Source organism: Hydractinia symbiolongicarpus, chromosome 5 (assembly GCF_029227915.1).
Source record: "Hydractinia symbiolongicarpus strain clone_291-10 chromosome 5, HSymV2.1, whole genome shotgun sequence".
Lineage (NCBI taxonomy): Eukaryota > Metazoa > Cnidaria > Hydrozoa > Anthoathecata > Hydractiniidae > Hydractinia > Hydractinia symbiolongicarpus.
Window position 1 is genome coordinate 22,261,926 of NC_079879.1, and position 20,754 is coordinate 22,282,679.

General features: G+C 30.9%; 1 protein-coding gene across 3 annotated transcripts; it reads right to left on the bottom strand.

The window, feature by feature from the left end:
* Positions 1 to 192: 192 nt before the first annotated feature.
* On the bottom strand, positions 193 to 17,319 carry LOC130645384 (MORC family CW-type zinc finger protein 3-like). 3 transcript variants are annotated; one of them, XM_057451364.1, is made up of 14 exons: positions 17,232 to 17,319; positions 16,555 to 16,634; positions 14,932 to 15,027; positions 14,665 to 14,737; positions 13,051 to 13,183; positions 12,684 to 12,702; positions 10,767 to 10,968; positions 10,401 to 10,687; positions 7,278 to 7,520; positions 6,539 to 6,729; positions 3,966 to 4,172; positions 2,531 to 2,858; positions 2,358 to 2,446; positions 193 to 2,135 (listed from the first exon to the last, which is right to left on the bottom strand). In XM_057451364.1, the coding sequence occupies exons 3-14, from the start codon at positions 15,016 to 15,018 to the stop codon at positions 1,598 to 1,600; spliced, it is 2,397 nt and encodes a 798-aa protein (XP_057307347.1). In that variant the 5' UTR covers positions 15,019 to 15,027; positions 16,555 to 16,634; positions 17,232 to 17,319; the 3' UTR covers positions 193 to 1,597. The 3 variants fall into 3 exon arrangements, with proteins under 3 accessions (XP_057307347.1, XP_057307346.1, XP_057307348.1); XM_057451363.1 differs by lacking the exon at positions 17,232 to 17,319 and having other exon boundaries at positions 16,555 to 16,662; XM_057451365.1 differs by lacking the exons at positions 14,665 to 14,737; positions 16,555 to 16,634; positions 17,232 to 17,319.
* Positions 17,320 to 20,754: the final 3,435 nt, after the last annotated feature.

The window sequence follows — 20,754 nt, forward strand, 5'->3', positions numbered from 1 at the left end:
AATAAAAGATTGCGAAAATCCATCCTCATTTAAAAATTGGAGAATTTCAGTTTTTAAATATCAAGCAAATTCGTGTACATTAAATTCATATTCTTTTCTTTTGCAATCTTTTCTTTCTATGGGTAACTACTGACTCGATAACAATACTGTATGCAAACAAGCAATAAAAAAAGACAGAGCCAATGGCATTAGTGAGAATTAAATTCTTATTTCAATGCATTTTAATAAAATAACAAATAAAAAAATCAGCAAGAGTTATTTACAATGTGTCAGCAAAATCCAGTCAGAGAATTTTGCATCAAACTTCACTAAAAATGTGCAAACACACAATAAGGTCAAGAGTATAATAAAAACTATCATATAATGATTCTTATTATTATTTGAAATTCAGTTACCCTGACACTGTAATAAAAGAGAGAATCTCATTTGGTTCATTATTTATAAATGTTTTTTTTTAAACAAAATGATTTTAAGTCAAAAATCCACCTAGTGCCCCCATTAAAAAATATTACTGAATAACTTAGTGCTCTTTAAAAAGAAACTAAGAAGGCTGAACTATTTATGCTAAATTTTAAGTTCGTTTTGCACAGCTTCCGATGTTATTTAACACAACCTCTTTTATCAAGTTTCAAATTTATTAGTATCGCTTGGGTGAAATATTAACTTTCGCCACGAAGACAATTAAGATATTAAGTTATAGAACGTAGTAAACGTATCAAAACATGTGAATTAGATAACCAACTCGTACAACTCAAGGATTTTTTGTAGTCAGAAAATCTGACAAAGCAACAACAAAACATAATTATATGTTTTGTTGTTGTTTTTTGTTCAATATCAATTTATAGTTCAACATTTTCACCCAAAATACCACAATATTTGTTTTCATTTCTATTGCATAAGTTAAAATCGTCATAAAACATTTGTATAAAATAATCAGTTTAAATTTTAAGCACAGTGAAAGACACAGTGAAAGATGTATGAATATATATCCTTTTAAGCCACTATTTAACATCGTGAAAAGCTACTGATAGTTTATTATAAGATGGAGCAAAAGAGATTTTTTCAGGAATTATTTCTATTCAATAAAACAATAGCCTTTTGGAAAATATAACTTATTTAAGGGTAATATAACTTATTTAAGGGTAAGAAAAACAGATACAACTTCACTCGAAATATTGATAAACTGATAACAGCAACCTAAAAAGCTACAGTATATATAAATATTTTAATATATATGTACAAAAGTTTTTTGTAATTATGTACACTCACCTGATAACCACAGTTAATACTACAGCTTTGAAAAAATTATATATCAGTTTTTATGCAAATACTTTCCACATTGTTTATTCTAAGTCTAAGTGCATTCCAACCGTAACTGACCAGTCCACAAAAGAGCTAATAAAAAGATTTTTTAAATTGCTTCGATGCAAAACTTTTGTAAAAATTCAGCTCACATTTTTATTTCAAACTTTAAAAACACATTTTTCTGTTTAAGAATTTTACATTAAAGGACTGAAAAATAATGCCAATGTGCCTGTTTAAAAAGGCTATGTTGAGTCTGATTTATAAAAATGATGACCAAACAAAACTAAAGTTGTCAGTTTTCATCATCAGCCTCCTCTTCAACAACATTTATGTCAATCACGGTATTTAATAACTCTTCTATGCTTCCATCATCAATATCTTGGGCTGATGTGTCAGGTAAAGTTAAATCATCTGCAACTAATGATTTAATAAGTTTTAAAACTTTCTTTTTTAAGTTCCTTAACGCTTGACTTCGTTTTGCTAATGTTAAACCAAGTGTAGAAACAGATTGTTTTTTCAAATCTTCTATAATGTCAGGATCGATGTCTTTTAGTTGTTGCGTTGATATTTTAAAAACACGATCTTTAATAGATGAAGAAATATTCATACTGTTTGAACAAACTGTACTAGTATTGTTTAGCACTGTATTTTCATTTAACGCAGCTGCATTTTGGGTACTAGTTATATGAAAAGTTGATGTTTCAGGAAGAGAAAAACTATTTTCATTTTCACCATTTTCTAATTTTACAACTTTGCTACCAGTCTCCTGTTCATTCTTATCATCATCGTCATCATCAGAATCTAAAGTAATTGGTCTCTTCCTTGTCCCTCTAAAAATGAAAGTATTGGTTAAAAAATTTAATAAAAACGAAATTACGTAATAATTTTCTTTGTAAGGGCACAAAAAAACAACAACTAATAAAACAATAATGTTCATTTTGAGGGCGTTGTTCTCTTTGACCTGGCAATTAATGAACAGTTTGACCATGTTGGAATTGCAATAAAAATAGATTGCTCGTGCAGCCAACATTAGCAATTATAACATTAAAGACCTTGTATTGTCAGAAGAAGATGCTAATTCAGGACTTCTTGAAATTAATCTTGCATGAACATTGGGCCCATTCTCTTGTTTAATTTCAGTCTAAAAAAATATGGTAACAATTATAATTAAATAACGAAACTTTTGAAAACATTGTGATAAAATATACAATTGAAAAAGATTTACAGTAGTAACTTGTTGGTGATTATTTGCACTTGAATTTGCTGTTAAGTTCTGTGATTCAGTATTTTTTAAAGGTGTGGTATAGCTTGGTTGGATCTGATGGTTGTGTTTGTTGGGAGGCAGACAGATACCAGTTTGTAGACTACTACTGCTTGCTTTGCCCATGTGAAAAGTCCCTTTCAAGTGTTCTACTTCTCGTTTTAGTCTTGTTACTTCGTCTTGTTTTTGCTGTTTTTCATATTCTGCTTTTTCACGCCGGCGTCTTTCCAGATCAATGTCGAAGTTATTTTGTTGTATTTTCCCAGCTTCTTTCTGACGCATTTCTTTTTCTCTAAAAACAATGCAAATAATTGAATTATTTCGCTCTTTTTATTCAAAAATTCGTCACAATGCTCTGAATATTTTCTATACTGTCTTCTGGGCCCACACATATGCAAAAGTAGTGATTTTATTTTCTACCAATTATCGATGTTTTTAGTCAGAACGTTGCTATTATTTAAATAGTTTTGACCAAGATTGCGGGAAAAGGATGATGACATATTTTTTTCTTAAATTTTATGAAGAAAAAGATTTTTGTAATTTGCATATTATTGTTGGTTTCAGTTTTTTACAAGTAAATTATAGACTGAAAGACTAAATCGTGACATTGTTTTTGTCTTGTTTTGTTTTTGTTTTAGCACCTTCTAATCCTTCTCAACCTACTCAACCAGCTTGTTTTTTGCTTTATGGAACCTTCCAAGGTGACTAAAACATTCTCCAACAAAATTCACTCTACTCAACTTTCTGTCAATTTTCTAGTCCTGAGAGCCTATAAACCTTTTAAAAATCAACCATATTTAACTAACATATGAAATTTATGCAAACTATGCATACAGTATAATTTTTTTTTAAAAAAAACTCACTATAAAAAATTTGGCCTCCATATTTGTTTAAATTTTCTAAGTAATAATGTTTTAAACATGGATACACATAGGCAAAAAGATGCAAAATGGTTTTAGTAAAGTCGAACAATGATGTCACACCTGCTTGTTCTACTGATGGACATGAAAAAATTGTATTCGGTTAAGATGAAGATTAAACTTGAAAGGATAAGTAGACTTATAATAACTGAAACCAACCAACCCTATTCCTAATTATTAAAGTTTTTGACTGGTAAGTCCTCTTGCTTTGTGAATCTGTGCTTCTCTTGGGAAAACACAAAAATGTATTTAGGAAGATTCTATCAGATAACTTTTTCTCTTCTCCTCTACAAGAAAACATATACCAGAATTTTCCAATTTCTAAATCCTTTATTCCATTGTGATACCATTTTACAAGATTCTTGCTATTTGTTTGACATTTTGATCATCTTATTGTTGCAGTATCGTTGTTCTAGGTTTTTACTTTGAGGACTGACTAAAACTTTACTTACATCGATATTAAAAGAGTGAAGACTCACATTCTTTTCAATTTCTTTTCATATGGTCTCACATTATCTACAGGTTCTTCCTCTTCTTCAGGGATTTCACAGGATTTCCATGCTGGATCAGGGTGCATATGACAATACCATTTTTCTGGCAAGTCCTCCTTCTTGATATAATCAGGAAGTCTGCGCCATTTTAAGCAATTGGATTCATCACATTGGGCCCAAAGTTCATCAGGCTTTCTAAATAATAAATATATTGATGCTTGTTTCAAAATTATGATAACATCTCAATTCCTACCAATTCAATTTTATACCAGCCACTGAGATTCTGGCGGATAGAAAAGTTTATTCTTTGAGACATTTTAGAGAACCACAAATTTACTTCTACAAAATGTCAAAATTTAAAAAAAGCAGAGTAAGAAAACTGAGTAAGTTTCCATTCTTTGGCAGCGAAAAAAGATGCTAATAATATTTTTAAAAGGACATAATATTTTTATGCAATTGTAGTTAATTAAACTGAATTTTACTCTCCATATAATAATCTGATACGAAGTATCTATTGATGATGATACAAAATATATTTGTTTTTTTATTTGAAATCATTTCATAATGTTTGTGAAGTTCATGGTCTCATTGTATTTTTACTTTCTCATATCTCCTGAAAAAAATACTGCAAGCAGCATGAATATTTTTTCATTATTTAACAGGATTCGAAGTGAGGATTAATAATCAAGTCAAATATAACATGTCTTTCAATATTTTCAAAATCTTGAGTCATTCTTGAACCAAGGGTACACAATTTCTTGAACAAATATTTTATAGTAGACAAGTTGGATGGATGGAAACTTGTGGAACATGTTCACAAGGATTAGGCGTCTGAACTAGTAGCTTCTTTAGTCTTTAGTTTCTTGTCTGTGAAAGTGGAGTCTCTATCAAGCGCTCATTCGTAAATAATTTTCTTAGCTATTCACTTTAAGGTCAAAAACTTTTGCGGATTAAAAAAAAACAGGAAATTTTCGCGGATGGCCTAGTTCAGATACTTCTCTGGAAAAAACTATCGTGGAGAGAGAAAAATCAAGACAAATTTTTGATTTCCATTTTTATTTTTAAACGATTTCTACAAGTTCAGGGTTCAAACATTTCGTTATTTCAAACGACAGGATTAAACAAATTTTGTTGAAAAATTTCGCGGGCTTTTCCTGACTTTCCCTGTTGAGTTTTTTGGAAAACATGGCGGGGAAAAAACTTTCGCTGTTAAGGCATTTTAAAAAATTTTGCAGGATAAACTTTCGCGAAAAGGTCCAAAAACTGCGGAAACGCGAAACTTTCTAGTACCAAAGGTTGTTTTTATTTCTAACCAAAACAAACAAGTATTAGTCTATTAAAAATGGTTTGTGATCTTTTTCTAAAGAAATATAGAAACAAAAGCAATGTTTGGGACTATGCCCAATTTTTTTAAACTTTAACTTTTTGTATTAATGTTAATATTTTCGTTTATTTCGTGTGAATGGAGTTAATGCAGACAAACAGCCAGCCCTCTTCTATTACGCTGTTATAGCTGTACGAGAACCTTTTTCTGTTATCATTTTGGTTGAAATAATCAAATTAACACACACAAATACATTGTAAACTTTGATTGCAATCTCATACCTTATCAGTAAAAAAAAGTTGACAAATAAATTTTTGAATTTAGTCACTTTCCGCCAACTAAGTTTGAAATCGAAAATGACCACAAAAGTTTGATTTTCCAATGCTTTTTTTTAAAAAAAAAAAACAACAGCATAAGAACAATAAAAACTATACAAATCAGTCAATTTCAATTTAATTTTTCATTTTGTCTGATTTGAATATTTTGTCTGTTTTGGTCCTCAACTTTTTTTTCGACTATGTATCTTGTGCTACAGTTACTTGCGCTTTCCCAATATTAAATTAAATAACGGGTTAACAAAAAAAAGGTTGAAAAGTCGACAAAGAAACTCGGTCTGATAAATAAATCAGCAAAAATCGTTGGTGCGTAAAAATATTTGTCACTCAGCAAAAATCTGGACACATTTTGTTGACTTTTTTTGCCTGATAAGGTAATAAGGGGCTACCCATGATTCGATTTTAAAATGGAAAACGTAATGGTGATTTTTGGGTGTTACTTGTGACGTTGGGAAGTATATTTATCTTAAATCGATTTCAGGAATTTCAGATGCAAAAAAATAGTAAATTACAACTTATCAACTGATCTTTTAGAAATAAAGTAAAAGAAATATTAACAACCTTCAAGAAGTGATTAAATTAAACATGTCCTGGCAATCTAGTCCAAGATATTAACACAAACACAGCACATTTTAAACTACTGGTAATTAAAACGATCGCAATCCACCTCAAAAATTAAAAATAATATTCTGCTTGTGGTAGGGAGGCCATAGTGTTAGGAGAGTGCACATTGTCACAAGAGATCAATGCTAAATTTGAAGCATAAATTGAAATTTATTAGGGTTGGAGTAGTTGCGTTAAGAGTAAACATCCTCATGAGGTTTTTCATTCCAAAATTGATTTGTGAGTGGCCCCGTCAGCAGAATAAATTTATTGCTTTGTTCAGATGAATTTTCACTTACGTTATGTTCATACCATCACTTGTATTGTTTATGTAACCACATTTTTCATTCCAATAATCATTGAGTTTATGTCCCAAAGCTGCCATTGTTGATCGATATAATGGTGTGTAATCAAAATCTTGTTTATTGTGTGTTGGTTGTAAAGAGTCGCATTCAATTACACCAATCACGCCAACGCCATTGTCGTTTGGCTAAAAAGACAGATATTTATTAAAACCATGTGTATTATGAGATTAAAAAAAGAGCAATCTAAACAGTATCTGTTTCTGTGCATTTTATTGTTTTGATTTTTCCACAACAAATTGTTTTGATGTATACAGTATTTCAAAATAATTTTTAGGAGCTTTTTACAGAACCATGCGCTAAATGTACATAATGGTTAGACGCATGAAGCTAAAATTATAATGGTAACAAAAGATGGTGATTGTAACAGCTTTTTATCTTATTTCTGCATTCAGCATTTTCCAAGGTAAATGCTAAGTAGATTTTCAGGCAAAAAAATAATTTATCTTCAATCTTATTATTCCATCTGTTAAAATATTATGATGAAGCTACAATATTGTTATAGTTCTTATAAAAGCATTAAAAAATTTGTACAAAGCTTATTTATCATTCTATTTTTATAAATCTTTCACAATTATTCTTATTTACAAGTTCACTTACATCATCAGACAAACACTTCACCTCTTTTTTGATAATGGTAGTGATGGTAAGGACATTGATACAAATCCTGACTTACTTTTAATTGACAACCAACTCGTACATATGGCTTTATTAGGCGATTTCGATGATACATCATAATGCCATAATGGTTGATATTCTGACTGAATCCAAAAACAATTTTTATTTGTTTATACTTTATTGGTTTGTAAAGATCAACTTCTGTTTTGCTAAGGCTTTTTCTAATAACCACAGTTTTGACTTTTTCGTTGCGAAGAAATATTTGCATTCTGGGCTTCAAATAAAGAATGGACAAGTATGCCTAAATCAAAATAAATACAGAATTATGTCAATTTAGTGGGTTCAGGAGTTGTTCACAAAGCATACATAGCACACATGTTACTGCATAGGCCATTATACTTTAAAAGACAAAATTTTGGCTGTTCATAATTTTGACACACAAAATATGCTGCAGCCATAATTATCAGCTATTTAATTGTTTTGGCACACAAAACCGTTTTCATTCATTAAGGTATGTATTTTCCAAAACCATCAATCTCTGAGTTTTTTTAAAAAATTTAAGACTAGTTGAATAGTCGTGGAAAAATCCACTTATTTAATGAAACAAACAGTTGCAAAGATCAGCGTTCAAAATAATGGATCGGGAATCGCAATGCGGAAGTTATTTCCTTTTACTTTGCATATTAAATTCACCAACTAAACATTAAATTTTGGAGATCGAAACTTTATTTAAAAAATACACCTTATTCCAGAAAATTAACAAAACAGAAAACTAACAAGAATTATCAAATTTTGCAAAAATTAAATGCCCCTTATTAAAATGTTACAAAAATATCTGGAACATTAAATTTTAAATATATGCTTTTCTAGCAGTCACAATACAATGCTTTCTCGCACGTGTTTTCCTTCTTTGATTGACTCACAAAAGAATTAGTACCGTCCTGAAACATTTCACTCACTGGTTCTAAGAAAACAAGAGAAACTGGTTGTAAATGGACCTATTCTTAAAATAAAGATAAACATCTTTTCTGATTCATGTTATTTTGATGTTTTTTGTAAATCAGTTAATTAAACTAACTCTCTTCTAAAAGTTGTTACAGGCATTTGCGTTAATTTCCTTTATGTTAATTTCGTGATTGTTAATTTTGTGCCTTGTTAATTTTCTGAAATAAGGTATGATTCGAAGAAGTTTGTGTTATCAAACTGTAATGAGAAAATTCTAAAAAATTGAAAAACATTCAGAAAACCAGGAAACGATTAAAGGTCAAAAAAATATGATGAACAGGAGGACAATATATTCATCTGTTATTTACTACTTTATTTATGGAGCAAATATTCAGAAAATTTTTGTATATACGACCTCTTTGTAAAATATTTCAGGAGCAGAACTGTAAGAGCAGAATAGTTTTTTAAAAATAGATTTTTGGAAATAAATATCTGTATTATAATAAATACCCGTATACTTCTGTAAGTGGCGAGACGCACATAATGCGGTATAAAAATGACGGGCTAAACCATGGACTACGGGCTAACAACTATAATACAATAATAATACAAGCAAGTATTATTCTTAGCGTTTTTATTCTAATGATATTTTCAACACCAGGAGCTGCGTATAAATTCTACTTTTAGTGTTTTATGACGATGTGCAACAACGATATCGTTAAAACATTTGGTTATCAATGAACATACAATTGTTTAAAAGCGCTAACTATCAGAAAAGCTATCGAAATTTTAAATAAATTTTTAAATGAATGGACATTTTCTATTTCACACTCACTACTTTTGATATTAATTATTATTTTATTATTTATAATTATTATTTTGATATTTTTTTTACAAATTTTCTTTTAATTTTAGGAATAAGTATGGCAATTTTAAACTTTGGGGGATGTTTTCTTGTCATTTTAGAAAAAGAGTAGATTCGCCATTTCCACTTAAAGCGATTTTTTAACCTTTGTAGGATCATTTTCTCGTCGTTTTAGAACAAAATATGGTGATTATCCCACATCTTCATTCAAAAATAATAATACCAAAGTTTGTCTCGCTACCTCAAAACACCATTGTATGGTTTTTTAAATAATGCTGTATTTTATTTAAAACCATCAAAAGTTGATCCCATATTTATTTATAAACCGTTAGGACATGATCATATTGAGTTCAATCATCAAAATCATCAAAATGCGAACTTAAACAACACCATACTTTGTTCTAAAGCCATCAAGATAGGATCGTATTTTCGCAGATCATTTTTAATGTTTAATTCGAACCCTGGAGATATTTTCACTAATAGCCCATTTATATACAAAATATATTATATAAAAAATATGTTAACCTATTCCCTCCATTCTGAAACAGAATAGTTGACTCAATGTTTAGGAAATGGACCACATTTTGGTATCAAGAGATGATTCCAGTTATTTCTATCTGTTACAAAGTTATATTTGCCCTTAAAGTTTTTGGTGCAATTCAATGGCTACACAAATCTGAATTAACAGGGGGTCAGCTAGCGTAAAAAAAGGACAGTAAAAAGCCTTTTTTCAATCAAAAGTAGCTTACTTTATCCCATGAAAGATTTTGAACAAGCTGCTATGTTCTTGAAGATCATGTATAATTTGAAAATTCTAATGTTGATAAATGCCAGGAAACACCAAAACTACACTATTTACGCTTTTAGGTTAGATACTTTAAAAGATTTCTATCAATATTTTTGAAATTTTGTAATCCAAAAAGTTTAGCTTAAATTCACGTCAAGAAAACATTTTTATATATTTATTTATATATTCTTTTGTTGTTAAAGTTAGATTAGCATTTCACGTAAAGTTAAAAATAGTAGAATGCAAATAAAAAAAGCAAAGTCTTCGACCGATGTTTTAGAAGAAAAATGAGCTGGGAAAGGCTGTTTCCAGCCATCTGACAACATGGAAATTCAAAATTCTCCCTATGCATGCTACCATGGACCATCCTTCAGGAGACCCTTATCAAAATTCCCAATGGAGGCCTAACAGCGTTAATTGAGAATTTCTAGCTAAGTCATTGACTAATGTACAAACATTAAAGTTTTGTGAACAATTTTGTTGGTCAAGAAAATAAAAAAAAAATTATCTTTTTGTGCGTATTACATACAGACTAACAAAGAACGTGTAGTACTGATCGTAGTAAAAAGGAGAAGAAGACCCACCCTAAGAGAATAATCTGATGCAGGAATATGATTTTGTCTTTCCTCTCGTTTATATTTACTACCAGCGGAATCAATTATATCATCAGGGATGCGAATGTCTGTTTTATCCGTCTTAAAATCAAATTCACTTGTTTTGTCTTCCGTAGATCTTAAATTGGTGATAATAATCCTAGTTCCAGTCTTTTCTATATAGGAAAATTCTTCTTCAATTTCTCGGATTGTCTTGAGGACAGAATATCTCAAGATAACAGGTAGGGATTTCTTTTTCTCATTTTCATCTAAAATCTCTAAAAAAGAAGTATATAAAATAATAATAATAATAATAAATAAATCGTCAGATAATCAACAAAAAGTTATAAAAAATACCTGAGCTGATTTTATCCCATGTTACTATAGGAACAATAATTGTGTCAGCATTAACTTGTCGAAGATAGGTTTGCGATAAATACCCTAAACTTCTTGTTCTATCACTGACTGTGAACACCAATGCATCTTTTCCTAGTCTCATTGATCCAGACTTGAATCCATTACCATAGTGCCCAACAGGCATGTGACCTTTAACAGTAACCTAAGTACAAGAGAGGTTATTTCAGTTTCAATAATGAAGCTTTTATTCCATCTAAACTTTTGATATACATGCAAACAGAAAGATGGTCTTTCTATGTCAAGTCATCAGCTTCATTTAACCCATCATCTCCAAAATTAACAAAATCTACCTTTATGGAGGTGATCATCTGTGCTAAATTTTATTTCCTGGAACTTGGTATTTCTAGGAATATCGGACATTCAAATTTTGCTGATTTCTCCTACAATTTCCCTAGTAACAACTTTAGCTTAAATTTGAATAAGTTCTACCCTGTAAAAGATATTGCGCTTCTTATAAAAAAAGTTGTTATTTGTTGTGATAAAGTATAGCAATATTTAGACATTGAGCAAACCAGGAAGCACATTTAAAAACAATTTGAAACTAAGCCATTATGTAGACTAGAGTATATAAAGTCCGCTTTGACAAAATTTTTTGGATTGTTTATGTTACAACCATTTTAGTTATCGCCTGTAGCAACAAGTGCTGTATGTTAGAATATATAAATGATAGATTATTACAAAAATATCTTTTAAACCAGCCACTTATGTTTTTAGGCCTTTTTATCAGATTCTTGACCCAAAAAATGGTACAAAGGTACAAATTTTCAGCATTCTAGCACTTGTGGATTACCAGATAATGAAATTCAAGTGTCGCTAAGGCCGTTGTCATGGAAAATGTTAGGAGAAAATGGACAATATCAGCAAATTTTAAATGTCTGATATTTTGGACACCTCTTTATTTGAAAAACTGAAATTTGGTACATGTTTCTACCAGTTAGAGGAACTTGCATACCAAATTTCATGCATTTTTGATAGGGTGGGTTATATCAGTTTTGAAAATCTGATGATTCAACATGGAATGAACCAGATTCTAAATCGCAGTAGTGGTACAAAAAATACTAAAGCAGATTATTTATAAAATCTGGTGTAAAAACAGGTTCGTGTGGAGCCTGATCTGATTTTAGATCACCCTATTAAGTACTAATTTACATAATGACAAGGACAAGACTTAGAAGTTTCTACAAAACCTTAGTGACATGGAATTTGTTAGAGAACTTATACTGCATTTTGATGTATAACTCTCTCTAACTATTCTCTGCATAACTTACGTGGTAGCAATTTAGTTCGTAATAAAAATAGAAAACCCTTAAAAATTTTAAGGGTTTTAAGAACCAAAAATCTATATCCTTAATCACGATTCAACAAATTGTGTTATTTACAATGCACATGGATAAATTTTGAATCCTGTAACTGTAAGTTTTGTGACTATCATACATACTGTTATTGCTGAGATAAAAATGGATGAAAAAATTATGCAGGAACTAAAAAAGAACCCTTCATTCTTGGTTATTGCAGACAATATGATATGATAATACACCCCTAGAAGGCTGTCAAATCCAACCTTAACTATTGCAAGCTCATTTAGATTCTTGCAACTACAACTCTCTGAACCCAGCCTTAAAATTCTTTTCTCTAGTATTGCTATAATAAAAACACCCTGTATTTTCTTTTAGGTAAGTGGAAGATCATTGCAGTGAAAACTCGCCCTCAAGAACTTTTTAGGGATTTCTTTGATTAAAAAAATGTGATTATTACAAGATTTCTTGATTCCATGTCAATACTGGAAACATTAGTGGAATGTATACATGATGCATCAGTTGAATACGAACAGTTTAACAATACGTTTTTATAACTTACTTTTTCACAAAATCCAAAACTAAAAAAAAAAAAAAGATTTACAATCAAATAATTAACAAAATACATTGGCACTCAACATATACTGACAGCTGACCTTTTCAGGTTTTTGTAAAACGCATTTTAAATAAACATTTTTTAACACGCATGCAACCACCCTGTCAAATACACATAAGTAAGGTGGCCAGATAAGAAATGCTGTTAAAAATACACAAAAATTCTCTGTCAAGCATTAAAAAGTATAATGCACAATTACTACATCCAAAAAAAATTGTACTGAAATATTATACTGAAGATGTTTTAAATAAAATGAATGCATTAAAGAATTTGTCGAAATGTTTTTTTAATTTTCTAAAAAAAAATTGTATACCTTAACATTTTATACAATTTATCTGGCGTCATTCCATTTCCATTGTCAGTAAAAGTCATAGCTAGTAATCTACCATACCACTTAAGATCAATGTACAATTGACTGGCTTTAACATCTGGGTCATACGCATTGTCTAAAACACAAATACTTATTTATATTTACGTTCCTATTAAGGTAATTTTTTTAGGTTGGTTGGTCAGCAAAATCGTTACATGAGCTGTCCAGGTAATGAGCGAAAAATACTTGATGCACAAAGACTTGTTTTGACAATTATGCAAGAAAAGTAATTCTTATGCTATTTTAAAAGTTATTCGTGACCTAATAATAAAATGGTATATAAGAAAAAAAAAATTATGTTGTGCAATGTTAATAAAAAAAAAGTTATTTATATAAACAAAAATAAAGATAAACCATATGCATGCAAAATCTTTTTAAAAACCATAGCTTTGTAGCTAAAATCTAATCAAACAATAAAAAAAATATTCCCACAATGGAGAAAGCTGTAACAATAAACATATTCCACCTTGTTTTTTACATGTAATTTTATTATAAAGTGACTGTTTTTGGGACCATCTTGCCATATTATAATTTAATTAGTTCACTTGGAAGACAGGTATGATAAAAACTGAGATGGAGATGGGACTAGGAGTACGTCATTTCACATCTAAGGCTGTGCTTGGTTCTCAATTATTTTATAAAATTGCAAGTTTCAAAGTGAATTAGTGAACATCTCACACCTCAGTCCTGTGATTTAACAAAAATGTTTGACGAAAATTTTTTGCTGTCATCAAGGTCAACCTCAATGACTAAACAAAAATCATGATGACAAAATTAGGAGTATCGCACGCACAAAAAGAAGCCAAAAACAATGAAAACAGAATTTTTTTCTAGATCATAGTTCAGTTGCCTACTACGGCATTGCACATACATTAAAAGGTCTTAGCTTACATATTTTTACGCTGTAACTAGGTATTTTGCACTTTAACTACATCAATAAAAACAGTTGATAACCACTTGTGGTTAAATTAAATAATTGCAGAAAACACTTAAATTTATGTAATTAAATGCTGTTTTTTTGTGGCGTTCAACTGTAAAAATTCCTTCTTTAGTACTTTGAAATTTAAGTGTTTCAAAAATTGCAATGGTTCAGAGAATACGTGTTAAAAATCTCCAGGGTGTATTTAAGACTGCTTGGATTTAGAAAATAATGATCCTATGACCACCAGGTTCGAAAACATTATTTTAAAAGTTGGTATAGTTGTCTTTTGGAAAAAAATAAAATAACTAAAAAATCATCACTGTAGTAATCATAAGCAGCCATTCAACATTCCGTAACTTAATTTATGCTTTTTTTGTTTTACAACTAATTACAAAGATCAATTTATGACCTCATTTACAACATTATTATAACTTGAACTGAAACTATGGTTGTTTTCACGGCAGACAGCAACCTCTGCGCAGTGATTTTCCCATTGCCATAAAAATCTCTATGGTGTGCGGTCCTGACCATTTACTCCTGTTTAAGCCTTATTAATTATTTAGCAATTGAAGTGAACTAATTAAAAACTAATTAAAAATGTGAAAATATTACATAAAAAAGCAACACAATATTACCAACTAACTCTGCAATGGCACTAAATGGCCAAGTGTGACTTGTTGAATTTGTGTGCAGGTATTTTGGATTTAACTAAAAGCAATAACAAATGCAAATGGTTTCAAATCTCTGTAATAACAGCTGTCTATCTGTGGCTTAAAAGCAAGTGACACCAATGATGCACAAAATAATGAAGTCCGGTACATGTAGACAGGCGAAACTATAAAATCTTCCAGTCTTACAACTAGTTGTTACAATATCATCATAAAATAATAGTGACAACTTACAGCACTCAATCTTAAGCCAGTTTCTGTTTGAACTGGGATAGATGAAGGTACTTGATCCATCTGCAATGAAGATCCAGGTTGGTTCATGTTGCACCACTGAACATAAAATAAGGTAATTAGAAATTATGATGTTTTTAATAATTTTATGATATATTTATGAGCACTAAACTAAGCAAATAGTTTCTTTTTATATTTCTTGAAGGCAATTGTAGTAATTTTAACATATCCTACGGGGTTGCCTGTCCTTTATATAGTATTTCGTGTTTCCGTAACAGACAGATGACAGCTATTATTATAGAGAAGCAGTACTCAGTATTTTATTAATTACTGAACCATAGTATTAAAGCACCATTCCAATAAGACAGAGCGTTTCATATTATGTTGTCTTTGTGCAACGGGTTGCTAGAATATCAATGGTACCCATACCTAAGAAAATTTTAGCTCCGGATTCACAGTTAAATCGTCATTAACAGGTCATATTTTAAAATATTTCTAATATTTCACAAAAAACAGCAAACAATTGGAAATTACAGCAAAATCCGGAAAGGTAGACTTTCAAATTGTTAAGAAAATTGCAGTACTGGAGCTATTTTGGGGATTTCAATAAGGGGTAGCATCCATACTCAAGTATCCATACTCAAGCCTCAAAAATGTCGATTTCACACTTTGTTGGTGGTTGAGTTCTTTTACTGCTGCAATTTGACTTTTAGGAACGGTTTAAGAAAAAAATCTACAATAAAACTTAAAAGATATATGTTACAATGTTTATTTAACAATTTGTTTATCTTTGAGTTTCTGAAAGTATTAATACTTTAGCCTTAGATAAATATTTATACACAACATTTGCAGCATTTTTACATGTATAAGCTGATTAATCTTCAAAATTTTATCCACCTGTTAAAATTTCTTAAATTTTGCCTTTCTAAGCCTAAGGTTAGATTTTTTTTTAAAAAAAGCTTGTAGATAAATGTTTTTCTACTGTACAATACTTTCTGGTAATATTATTAATTTAACTCAACTTTGTTTTAAAATTAGAAGTAGCTAAAACACACACACATAAAAGCATGGTGATTATTAAACCTAATTATCACCAGACCTTCTTTACCTGAATAATTTTAGTAACCACCCAGTTTGATTTAGCATCCATGATATTGGACTGAGCACTTATTTAAAAAGTCAGGGTAATCTGCACTATATACATGTTTAAAAGTTTTTATACATTTTAAACATCAGGGCTTTTATTACATTTTTTGGTGACAAGAATTGCCTCAAATTGAAAACATAAAATTTTTTTTCACTTAGCTCTTTAACTAAAATCTTGGCATTTTTTTTATTGGATGTTATAGTAATGTCCTATTATAACTAATCCATTCTCCTTAAAGATGATTATTAAAGACAATGACAGATTTCATGTTTCTTAATGAAAGTTAAAATGAGGATGAGTTAGATGTATGTCTTAGTGTTTGTTATTCTTTTTGGGTACTTAATTGGTCATTTGTAGTACTATATGTGTGCAAGTAGTAGGACATGCATTGTTTTTTTTTTTTTGATGGAATTTTATGCAATTAAAAAATATACTTTGCATTTGTTTGTTTTCTCCTTTGACAAAGAAATTTTAATTACCTTTCTATCACCAGAAATTAATAAATTGCTATAGATTGTCACTCTTCTTAGTCAATTTTTGCTGCTTTGTGTTCGTTTGCCTAAATCAGATACAACAACAATTTTGCAAATAAAATATATAAACAATTATGGGAACCATGAAAGTATATATTTTATGTGACTGGTTTCTCATCAAAACAAAATGATTTTTTTGGTACACAGGATAAAAAGTTGTTTAACAAGTAGCTAGCTATATATATTAGATTTATTTTAAAAATCTCTTTTCATTATTAGATAGATAGATAGTGAGATAGATGTGCACATCCTAAATGGCCAACAACATATCCAGATATTTTTTAGTCATACTGTTTGCTTAAAAAATCTCAGTGATGTGCCACTATAGTTGGCACCGTGGAGAAAATTTTGAGTTAGGATGTTTCTAGATTGTTAGATTTGCATTTGCAATGAAGTTGGTTTAAAATCATAGGAAAAAAGAATAGACTTTTTTACTGGGAATGTAAACCGTCTAAAAGCAAAGCGATTTTTCTGGGCATGCCACTAAAAATATTCATTATTATTCTTATTATTCCTATTATTCTTATTAACAAAGAAATCTAGCTATATGTTACCTAGCTAGGCATGCAAAAAGTAGTAGCTCTATTATTTCTATCAATAACATATATTAATATGTGCTTTACGTTTTAGTCCCTTGAAATTGCATGGACTCCTGATTTCTGGTAATTTCTGGAAACTAGCTAGGTAAGAACTATTATAGCTAAAGCATTCTCGTCCCCAGAGCTCGTTAGCTAAATATAAACTTGAAAGTAGGCTTTATCTCAATCAAAAAGTTCTGGGGACGAGAATGCTTAAGCTATCTAGTTCTTCCTGACTATTTCATTTCATGTTTTTTTTTTATTATTTCATTTTCATTTCATTCATGAATTAAATCTGAGTGTTTTGCATAAAAAGTGTTTGGCTCTGCTACCGATGACCGAACACCAACATTTGGATCTCTTTTTGGTCTTGTTGCTTCGTTTAACCAAACTTTGCTTACTACGGTGGCCGACAAAAGTGCATAAAAAAAATCTTTGTTGTGTAAATTTTAAAAATGCGTAAAAAAAATCTTATATCCGTAAAAATAATGATAAATGCGTAAAAATAACGGTATATGCATAAAAATTATGTTAAATGCGTAAAAATAATGTTAAATGCGTAAAAATAATGCTTGGCAACCCCTTTGACTTTTCTCAAGGTTGCGAGTCTGAAGCAGCAGGATGTACTGCAACCTTGTCCCCAGGACTTGACTATTTTTCAATAATGAATCAAGACCCCGTACAAAGACAAAAATACAAAACTTTTCAAGCAAAAATACGCTGATACACATGCTCCTTGTTTTTAATTTTTTTAAACGTTTAAAGAAACATTGACGAAATTTGATAGGCCAATAAGAACTCGGTAAAATGGTCTATGGATAGGCTTGGTTCCTACACAAAGAAGACATACGTTCACAAGCGTTTAATGGAGACAATGAAGTGTGCTCGACTAAGCGCAGACAAATTACCAGCACATTTTTACCTTTAATTGCGGTTTTCACTTGCTGACAAAAAAAAACACGAGGACGCGTGAATAGTGTCACTTTCTGAAAGAAATAAAAGCATAGGAATTGTTTGTCAATAGTGAAGCATGTCCCATCTTATGACACGTGTGTGCATTTGATTTTATCCCATCCCACGTGATTGCAGTTGAGTTTATCCCATCCTATAACACGATTTTTAAAATCGGCAGATCCCTTTGTCAATAGTTAGGCTTGTACCAACTTAAGACGAATTCTCGTACGTATGTCCAAAGTTGGGCCAAGCCCGTCAATAGATGGCCTATCCCAACTGCGAACGCACCGACCCGTCTTTTGACACACCGACCAGTCCTTTGACCGGCCGTCCCGTCTTACCCACGTCCAAAGTAAGGCCGGTGTCCGCAGTTGGGTCAAAAAAGAAGTTCATCAAAGTTTTCCCGCACATTATAAGCAAATGTTGCAACATTTGCTTATAATGTGCGGGTTCATATATTTATTTATTTAATGACAAGGTCACGGCAGACAAGAACTGGATATAAGATTTTTTTACGGAATGAGATTATTTTTATGTATATAACGTTTTTTTTACGCATATAACATTTTTTTACGCATCATATAACATTTTTTTACGCATATTAGATTTTTTACGCATATAACATTTTTTTTATGCATATTAGATTTTTTTACGCATTTTTAAAATTTACACAACAAAGATTTTTTTTATGCACTTGTCGGCCACGGTAGCTTACAGTTTTACATGCACGGCCCGCGGCAAGCAACTTTTTTTAAAAAGAATCAAGATTTAATGTTCCATTCGGAGTGTGCAGCTATACGGAGTCGGCTCTGTGTAGGCATGCGTATACGGAGTATAACTTCGTATATAGCGACATGTTTACTCCGTATAGACGGAAATATTTAAATATCTCAAAGTCGCGAGGGGCGCAGACAGCTTTGAGAGTATAATGCCGAGACTGGTTTGGCTAAACATTAGCGAATGCAGCATGAGCGTCGAAGTCTAAACTAAGCATTCTTATTAAAAATTTACTCTGGCCTATTCCAGTTTAGAAACTTGTGCCTAAAACAAGCAAATAATTTGTGTAAGAAGAAAAACGTCAAAATATGAGACAAGCATGCAGAGTACCAATTACCGTAGATAACAGTTCCAGCTAATAAAAGTTCGAGTTAACCGGTGTTCGAGTTACCGGCAGTTCTGCTGTATGATGTAGTTTACTATTTGCGTTTTGTATGAAGTTTATTTTTATGGCTTCCATTATATTCATTCTAAGCTTTATAACTTTGTTTTGTATGTTTCTGTATGCAATAAAACTAACCATACAATCAATGACTTTTTATTATGTAACTTTAAAATTAAACCTTAACTCATTAACAATACATCGAATTCTGTTCCTACCAAACATGTCACACTCCGCATACTTAACATGGCACACTCCGTATACTAAGCTTGTCACACTCCGTATAGCATACTTCGTAAATTAGGCATGTCATACTCCGTAGACTAAGCATGTCACACTCCGTATACTAAGCATCTCACATTCCATATACTAAGCCTGTCACACACAGCATAGTAAGCACGTCACACTCTCCGTATAGCATACTTCGTATATGAAGCATGTCACAGTTCGTATGGCATAGTCGTATAGCATACTCCGTATGGCATACTCCTTGTAGCAAATTCTGCATACTCCCCATAGCGATTTCTGCATAGCATACTCTCGGTATCTTACAATCTGTATGCCATAATCCTTTTTTTGCAATCAAACTAATGTTCCCACACTCCGTATAACTACAATATACCTCGTATGTTTACGATGGATAAAAAGTAGGAAAATGACGTGCTTGTCTTTTTAACTTGTTCTTTATGGTGATTATTTTATTTTTTTTCGGAAATAGTTTTAGCAGTAATATATTGCAATATTTCCACTTTAAGAACATTCGTTGGCAGACTACGTATAGATAAACCAAACTCCGTATGGCAGCTATACGGAGTATTACTCCGTATAGAAACCACACTCCGTACGTCGCATTAACCCTTATTCTTGTCGGGCGAGTGTAGTCCCGTGTGGGCGGGGAAATTTCCTACTCCCGTAACTTCCCTTGTGTTTGGCTGTGAGCCATAAAGTTGGTAAGAATGATGTCTATCACATGACAATAAAAAAATTATACCTCAAATGATAACAGTGAGCAATATTTTTTGCTGACGTTATTTTAGGTTTTACACTAATTTTTTCCACATCATATTTTTGGCAATTTTTGCTTAAAGGAGAACTAACGAAAAAAACTACATATGTGTTTTTATATAATAAAAAAACGTTCTTACATATCAGGAAAACAACGTGGCATAAAAAAAATTATAAATTTTATTAAGTCCAAATTTCGGTCCGAAAGCCATAAATTACATTAACGGTCGATTATCAAACAAAAGCCAACTTGGTTCAACATATTTTGTTAATTTGTGACACTTCAGACGGCGTACATAGCTCAGTCAGGACTTGTGAGGATGCACTCACTTCTTGGTCTTCTAAAAGACAGAATTTATCGCGAGGTTTGAGCGATGAAAAAGACAAGTTAAATTCCAGTAGAACAACATCATCGTAGAAAAAATAATTTTCAACAATTTAACAACATGC